The sequence below is a fragment of the Procambarus clarkii genome, chromosome 46 (genome assembly GCF_040958095.1).
Source record: "Procambarus clarkii isolate CNS0578487 chromosome 46, FALCON_Pclarkii_2.0, whole genome shotgun sequence".
Classification (NCBI taxonomy): Eukaryota; Metazoa; Arthropoda; class Malacostraca; order Decapoda; family Cambaridae; genus Procambarus; species Procambarus clarkii.
Window position 1 is genome coordinate 1,752,010 of NC_091195.1, and position 9,146 is coordinate 1,761,155.

At 49.7% G+C, this 9,146-nt stretch overlaps 1 protein-coding gene across 2 annotated transcripts; it reads right to left on the bottom strand.

Moving 5' to 3' along the window:
- Positions 1-419: 419 nt before the first annotated feature.
- LOC138350612 (uncharacterized) lies at positions 420-7,240 on the bottom strand. 2 transcript variants are annotated; one of them, XR_011222158.1, is made up of 2 exons: positions 1,534-7,240; positions 420-1,142 (listed from the first exon to the last, which is right to left on the bottom strand). XR_011222158.1 is itself a non-coding variant. In XM_069301642.1 (2 exons), the coding sequence occupies exon 2, from the start codon at positions 5,208-5,210 to the stop codon at positions 2,280-2,282; it is 2,931 nt and encodes a 976-aa protein (XP_069157743.1). In that variant the 5' UTR covers positions 5,211-6,441; positions 6,833-7,240; the 3' UTR covers positions 420-2,279. The 2 variants fall into 2 exon arrangements, 1 of the variants encoding a protein (XP_069157743.1); XM_069301642.1 differs by having other exon boundaries at positions 420-6,441; positions 6,833-7,240.
- Between the last annotated feature and the right edge of the window lie 1,906 nt (positions 7,241-9,146).

The following is a 9,146-nucleotide window of genomic DNA, read 5'->3' on the forward strand; positions in this document are numbered from 1 at the left end:
CATCACCACCTCCAGTACCACTCTCATCCCAACCATCACCACCTCCTATTATATAGACTGTGGGTTGGTTGGTGTTGTCGTCGTTGATCCTTCTCTATGGACAACCCAACCCACAACTCGGCAGAGTGCTTATACTAGGAGATCACCCTTGGCGCTTCTGGCTCTTGGAGAGGGGCTCAACGTCACACGTTCAGGGGATGCGGCTCCAACACTTAGCCTCGTTGTCACGTGCACACACCCACTCGAGCCGCTGTGACTCCCCACTCTCTCCTTATGAGATATGATCTCCTCAATCCCCCTATGACTTACCAGTATTACCTCCTACCCTGTCCACAGCAGTGGTTCATGGTTCTTCCTCTCTCTCTCTCCTTCTTTACCACCTCCTGGGAAGCCTCACTAGGACAAGGGCAAACACCAGCAAATTGTAACACATTTACTGAACAAAGCACATACACGATACATACACACATCTAATAATAATGAATCCTATACTCTATAATATCCAAATCAGGTTGCACTCCAATACCATCAGAACTCTATTATCAGCTTATCAAGTGGTATCCCAACTCCTGGTTCACCACCTGGTACTATTAACCTCCTCAAGTTGGTCAAGCCCACACACTGTTGCACCATCAGCAAGATAACATATATATATAGAAAACCAGCATTTGAATGCAATAACATATACCAGTATAAATGTTCATTGATACTTCAATATAAGAAACTCCTTGACATAAGGATGCCAACAGTCACTCACCTCTCACTGCGTCTTGCACGCTACTGACAACCAAACACTATCAACTCCCTATAAGTAATCCCCCAGAACTTCCCCTTCCACCTCTGGAAGTTCACAACCCTAATATCCTTAGGTTCTGCCGGGCTTCACTACCAGGATCCTCTGCAGCTCCTCCAGGCTGCTATCATGAAGTTTCCTTGTGCAACTACGGTGCTTCACCCTTCTGTTAGGTTCTTCCACAGCTCTCTTGGCTGCTACACCACCTCTACAGAAGCACGTGACACTCCTCTTCACTGCTGCTTCTCCTCACAGCTCGAGGTCCTCTGCTTCACTACCTTGGAGTCTCATCAGCTACTTCCTCTGCTGGCTTCGAAGTTCTCAGCAACTTCTTCCCCAAAGAACAAACCTGCAACCCATCGACACTCCAATAAAATGTTCCCCTTTAACACATAAACAAAAATAACCACACAATATGCTTGCCTCAAACCTCTATCTGTCCTCTACATACAGTGAGAGTGGACTCCCCCGTTTTGGGCGGGTCCATACTCCACCTCGCCTGGCGGCGGCGTCCTCACTCGCTGGGAGGGTCTTCCTCCATCCGGAGCCAGGCTCCCTCAGTCGTCCGCCAGCGCTCAGAGTGGACGGACGTCGCTCCGTGCTCCTCCCTCTTCACTCTCCTATTTCAGGCTTTCTGCCTTATTAAAACATGTCTAACTTATACATAAACATTGCTACTGTCGCTGGGCACACGACCAAACTACAAGTAATCACTATGAACTGGCGTTTATCGTGCTTACCACAGATTAATTGGTCGAGGGCGCTTTCCCTCTGACGGCGTCTGGTCAGGGCGCTCCACACAGCCCACAATAATGCCTCCGGGCGGCTTAATATTCACTAATTATCGTCCACGACTTGAGACCACACGTCCCCAGCTCGATTCCACAGCTGGCACGTCTGCACACTTCTCTTCTCTTAGAGATATATCACTAGGGGTTCCCTTCTGGCGGGAGCTCAAACGGAGCGCGGCTTCCCCCTGCGATGTCTGGCACTCAAGTGAGGTCAAGGTCCTCCGGAAGCGAGCCTCACGCCTCCAGCAAAGTGTCCACATCTCCTAGCCAGTCATTTATCTATTTCCTTACTTACTGCCCATAATCTTAAATTGTTTTTACATATCCAACCAGCCATTTTTCATATGGGTTATCACCTCAATATTTGCTAGACCTTCTAGTTAGGTCAGGCTTGCTGAATAACTCTCAAGAAGGGAGACTCGTTTCTCCTGCAGGCTGAGATCATAACACTCCCCTCCCCTTATTTTTGAGAGTTATTCCAGTGGCAAAGCTCGGGATAATACATCCGCCACCACACTGTCTCGTTCTTCACCCGATATACTCTCTTAGGAGTCTACAATTAGTTCGTTGCTCCTTGCAACATCTGGCTCACCTCTCTCCAGAAACATGGTCTTCTCACAAACGATTTGACTTCTCTAGCACCTCTTGGCTAGGCTGTCCTCCTTGGACGCCTGCAATCCATTGGTCCACTCTACTTACTGTCTCCACCCTCCGTTTCCTCGTCTTCTTCTCTTCACGTCCAGAGTCAGACATCTACTGTCTGTATCTCCTCTGTCGTCTTCATACTTCCATCTACTGCCATTATACTTTCGTCTCCTGCCATCATACTTCACTCCCTGGTCTTCACCGACGATCCTCCCTTTCGTCTCCTCATTTATCTGAGACCTTATCCTGTTCGACTCCCATCGAGTCCTCGGCTTTCTTCTATTCCTCCATGCTTGCATCATCATCCTCTTCCTACACTTTTCACTTCTATACCACTCCATTTCTTCTCCTTCGACTCTTCTTCGTTCCCTAAAAGTTTCTTCGAGCACTGCACTACATCCAACAGCACTCGACCATACATGTCGCTTTGCCTCTCCCAAAGTGCTCGTAAGCATCTCTCCACACATACTGTCTCTTCTCCTCTCATTTTCTCGACTATCACTCTTCTTCATTATTTCTCCTCCACGTTGTCTGTGAAACATGCCAACTCTTGACATCTCAAACAACTTAACTCCACTATCCATATGCCTCTGTGCTCGTGGACCACTTGACGCTCTATTCCCGTCTTCAGTCTGTCCACATCCTTCCTCATTCCTACTCAGCACAGTTGCATTCGCCTTCCGACTCTCAATTTCAGCAGTCTGGGCTCTCTTCCGGTCAACTCCCTTCACAGTATTCTTCTTCGGCTGGGCCATCTTCACTTTCGACCTCACCGAGACTCCATTTGCCTGGGCTGGACCTTCATCAAACAGCCATGCTATATCTACATCGATATCTTCCACTGGTTGAATCGACACTGTATCATCTTCTCCAGCGTCTTCCTTGTCGGCCACCTCTGCCTTCCTCACTACCGAGACGGGGTACTCAATGGCTTGGCGGTCTCCTGACTCATCCCCTCGGATGTCAGTCAGGTTCACACTCTCAGGCGTCCCACCCGTGCAGTGGCCTTCTGGGCACTCCTCTGGCACAGTCTCCGCTATGACTCTTGGCAACACCTTTGTCCCGCACAAGTCATTCCCCAGGATCACTTGGACTCCTGGAACAGGTATGTCGGGGCACACTCCCAACATCACCTCCGCCGACACATATTCCGACCTTAGCTGGACAGTACAAACGGGCATGTCACTCTCCGACAATAACCCATATACTTTCATCTTCCCACTGCCAGCTAACCGTCGATCATTCCCAATCAGGCTTCTCGCAATCAAGCTCTGATTAGCTCCGGTATCTCTTAAGATACCAACTTCTACTTCAGGTTGGCTTCCTATTCTGATCCAACCTTTGCTCATGAACGGCTTATACCTCTCGTTCACTAAGTTCACTTTCTGTGGTTTGTCTCGGAACACATTAGTATATTTACCTCGGGGGTCACACATGGCCAGGGTCACAACTCTCTTGCCCTGCCGACAATCTCGCATCACGTGACCCAATCCGTTACAATTGTAACATCTCATCTGGGAGAAATCTCTTCTATATGTACCAGAGTAGCTCTGACTCTGCCCACTCATATTGGACTTCCTCGGGCCAGACGTACTACTCGTACTCTGTGGAGCTTTACTGGACCCTTGATTTCCTGGATAACGATCAGTTTCTCGTTCTGCTCCTCCATCCTCACTTTCAGATGAAGTGCGCGACCTACTCTTCTGAGTTTTAGGGTACTTACTTTTATCTGCCCATTTATCAAAATTTTTCTCACCCCAGACTCCTCTGGGTCTCTCATAATTTCTTCCTCCCCAGACTCCATTGGATCTTCCATTGCTGCGTCTCGCCTCGCTTCTCACTCTGTTCTCCCTTAAGCTCTTGTACGCTTCAGTAATCATATCCGCCCTATCTGCGGCATCTTTCACCTCCTTTATCCCTGCTTCTTGGATCTTGAACTTTGTTTCGGGATGCATCATCTCCAAGAACTTCTCCATGACCATCAGTTGCTTCAGGTCAGCATAAGATCCAACTCCAGCAGCCTCAATCCACTTCTGGAATCGTCTTTCCAGATCCCTTGCTGTCTCAGCAAACGTACACGCTCCAACTTTGATCATCTCTCTGAAGCGCTTCCTATAAGCTTCTGGGGTTAACTGAAACGAGCGCAATATGCTGCTCTTTACTGTGGCGTAATCCTGGCACTCTTCCAGTGACAATTGGGTGTATGCCTCCCTGGCTGCACCGGTCAATCTTAACTGGACCAGCTGGGCCCATTCCTCCTGTGGCCACTCCTTGATACTGGCTACTTTCTCAAAATGCTCGAAGAAGCTCTCTGCCTCTTCGGGAACAAACAAGGGAATGTCCTTCTCCCTAACCCTAACCTCTGGTGGGTGTGATACCTGGGTGGTGCTCTCTGGCAACCCATGTTCAATCCTCTGCTCAGCCAAGGTTCTATTCGCTTCTATCTGCATTTGTTTTGTTCTCTCTTTTTCTTTTTCGACCTGGGCTTTTTCTTTTTCGACCTGGGCTTTTTCTTTTTCGACCTCTAGTCTTGCTTTCTCTTTTTCTATTTCCAGTCTGGTTTTTTCTTTTTCCTTCTCTGCTTCATTTTTCATCTGGAGTTCCAATCTCATCTTTTCCAGCTGGAACTGTCTCTCCTTGTCCTCACGCTGCATCTGGAGCTCTAACTGGAATCTCTCCAAGCTCCTATTCCGGCCACTCCTACTACTGCGGCTACTCTTGCTGCTCCTACTCGATCCCTGGGATCTCACGTCATCCTGCCCATCATCCTCCTTTCTACTTTCAGCTCCTTCCTGGGCTCCTTGTTCTGCCGCTTCACTTCTGGCTCTCAACTGCCTCAGGATCTCATCCTTCATCCCAGCTACTTTAGATGCTTTCAACCTGATGCCACATTTTTCTGCTATTTGTTTCAATTGATCCCTCGTGCAACCTTCTAAATCCTCAGGCTTGCCTGACTCCACAAACGCTTGCACCTTATCCATCTTTGTCCTGTGAGTCTTCCCAAGAGAAAATATACACCTGCGGTCACACAGTTTATCTCAGCAAGGGTGTACAAATCCACTCTTGGACAGGGTGTGGGTGTGTCAGTTCACTCTCCCGGACACAGGCCCCCAATTTATTATATAGACTGTGGGTTGGTTGGTGTTGTCGTCGTTGATCCTTCTCTATGGACAACCCAACCCACAACTCGGCAGAGTGCTTATACTAGGAGATCACCCTTGGCGCTTCTGGCTCTTGGAGAGGGGCTCAACGTCACACGTTCAGGGGATGCGGCTCCAACACTTAGCCTCGTTGTCACGTGCACACACCCACTCGAGCCGCTGTGACTCCCCACTCTCTCCTTATGAGATATGATCTCCTCAATCCCCCTATGACTTACCAGTATTACCTCCTACCCTGTCCACAGCAGTGGTTCATGGTTCTTCCTCTCTCTCTCTCCTTCTTTACCACCTCCTGGGAAGCCTCACTAGGACAAGGGCAAACACCAGCAAATTGTAACACATTTACTGAACAAAGCACATACACGATACATACACACATCTAATAATAATGAATCCTATACTCTATAATATCCAAATCAGGTTGCACTCCAATACCATCAGAACTCTATTATCAGCTTATCAAGTGGTATCCCAACTCCTGGTTCACCACCTGGTACTATTAACCTCCTCAAGTTGGTCAAGCCCACACACTGTTGCACCATCAGCAAGATAACATATATATATAGAAAACCAGCATTTGAATGCAATAACATATACCAGTATAAATGTTCATTGATACTTCAATATAAGAAACTCCTTGACATAAGGATGCCAACAGTCACTCACCTCTCACTGCGTCTTGCACGCTACTGACAACCAAACACTATCAACTCCCTATAAGTAATCCCCCAGAACTTCCCCTTCCACCTCTGGAAGTTCACAACCCTAATATCCTTAGGTTCTGCCGGGCTTCACTACCAGGATCCTCTGCAGCTCCTCCAGGCTGCTATCATGAAGTTTCCTTGTGCAACTACGGTGCTTCACCCTTCTGTTAGGTTCTTCCACAGCTCTCTTGGCTGCTACACCACCTCTACAGAAGCACGTGACACTCCTCTTCACTGCTGCTTCTCCTCACAGCTCGAGGTCCTCTGCTTCACTACCTTGGAGTCTCATCAGCTACTTCCTCTGCTGGCTTCGAAGTTCTCAGCAACTTCTTCCCCAAAGAACAAACCTGCAACCCATCGACACTCCAATAAAATGTTCCCCTTTAACACATAAACAAAAATAACCACACAATATGCTTGCCTCAAACCTCTATCTGTCCTCTACATACAGTGAGAGTGGACTCCCCCGTTTTGGGCGGGTCCATACTCCACCTCGCCTGGCGGCGGCGTCCTCACTCGCTGGGAGGGTCTTCCTCCATCCGGAGCCAGGCTCCCTCAGTCGTCCGCCAGCGCTCAGAGTGGACGGACGTCGCTCCGTGCTCCTCCCTCTTCACTCTCCTATTTCAGGCTTTCTGCCTTATTAAAACATGTCTAACTTATACATAAACATTGCTACTGTCGCTGGGCACACGACCAAACTACAAGTAATCACTATGAACTGGCGTTTATCGTGCTTACCACAGATTAATTGGTCGAGGGCGCTTTCCCTCTGACGGCGTCTGGTCAGGGCGCTCCACACAGCCCACAATAATGCCTCCGGGCGGCTTAATATTCACTAATTATCGTCCACGACTTGAGACCACACGTCCCCAGCTCGATTCCACAGCTGGCACGTCTGCACACTTCTCTTCTCTTAGAGATATATCACTAGGGGTTCCCTTCTGGCGGGAGCTCAAACGGAGCGCGGCTTCCCCCTGCGATGTCTGGCACTCAAGTGAGGTCAAGGTCCTCCGGAAGCGAGCCTCACGCCTCCAGCAAAGTGTCCACATCTCCTAGCCAGTCATTTATCTATTTCCTTACTTACTGCCCATAATCTTAAATTGTTTTTACATATCCAACCAGCCATTTTTCATATGGGTTATCACCTCAATATTTGCTAGACCTTCTAGTTAGGTCAGGCTTGCTGAATAACTCTCAAGAAGGGAGACTCGTTTCTCCTGCAGGCTGAGATCATAACACTCCAGTACCACTCTCATCCCAGCTAACACCACCTCCAGTACCACTCTCACCCCAGCAATCACCACCTCCAGTACCACTCTCATCCCAACCATCACCACCTCCAGTACCATTATCATCCCAGCTAACACCACTTCCAGTACCACTCTCATGCCAACCATCACCACCTCCAGTACCACTCTCATCCCAACCATCACCACCTCCAGTACCACTCTCATCCCAACCATCACCACCTCCAGTACCACTCTCATCCCAACCATCACCACCTCCAGTATCACTCTCATCCCAACCATCACCACCTCCAGTACCACTCTCATCCCAGCTAACACCACCTCCAGTACCACTCTCATCCCAACTATCACCACCTCCAGTACCACTCTCATCCCTGCTAACACCACCTCCAGTACCACTTTCGTCCCAACCATCACCACCTCCAGTACCACTCTCACCCCAACCATCACCACCTAAAGTACCACTCTCATCCCAACCATCACCACCTCCAGTACCACTCTGATCCCAACCATCACCACCTCCAGTACCACTCTCATCCCAACCATCACCACCTCCAGTACCACTCTCATCCCAACCATCACCACCTCCAGTACCACTCTCATCCCAGCTAACACCACCTCCAGTACCACTCTCATCCCAACCATCACCACCTCCAGTACCACTCTCATCCCAGCTAACACCACCTCCAGTACCACTCTCACCCCAGCTAACACCACCTCCAGTACCACTCTCATCCCAACCATCACCACTTCCAGTACCACTCTCATCCCAGCTAACACCACCTCCAGTACCACTCTCATCCCAACCATCACCACCTCCAGTACCACTCTCATCCCAGCTAACACCACCTCCAGTACCACTCTCATCCCAGCTAACACCACCTCCAGTATCACTCTCATCCCAACCATCACCACCTCCAGTACCACTCTCATCCCAACCATCACCACCTCCAGTACCACTCTCATCCCAGCTAACACCACCTCCAGTACCACTCTCACCCCAGCTATCACCACCTCCAGTACCACTCTCATCCCAACCATCACCACCTCCAGTACCATTATCATCCCAGCTAACACCACTTCCAGTACCACTCTCATGCCAACCATCACCACCTCCAGTACCAGTCTCATCCCAACCATCACCACCTCCAGTACCACTCTCATCCCAACCATCACCACCTCCAGTACCACTCTCATCCCAACCATCACCACCTCCAGTATCACTCTCATCCCAACCATCACCACCTCCAGTACCACTCTCATCCCAACCATCACCACCTCCAGTACCACTCTCATCCCAGCTAACACCACCTCCAGTACCACTCTCATCCCAACCATCACCACCTCCAGTACCACTCTCATCCCAACCATCACCACCTCCAGTACCACTCTCACCCCAACCATCACCACCTCCAGTACCACTCTCATCCCAACCATCACCACCTCCAGTACCACTCTGATCCTAACCATCACCACCTCCAGTACCACTCTCATCCCAACCATCACCACCTCCAGTACCATTCTCATCCCAGCCATCACCACCTCCAGTACCACTCTCATCCCAACCATCACCACCTCCAGTACCACTCTCATCCCAGCTAACACCACCTCCAGTACCACTCTCATCCCAACTATCACCACCTCCAGTACCACTCTCATCCCTGCTAACACCACCTCCAGTACCACTTTCGTCCCAACCATCACCACCTCCAGTACCACTCTCATCCCAACCATCACCACCTCCAGTACCACTCTCATCCCAACCATCACCACCTCCAGTACCACTCTCATCCCAGCTAACACCA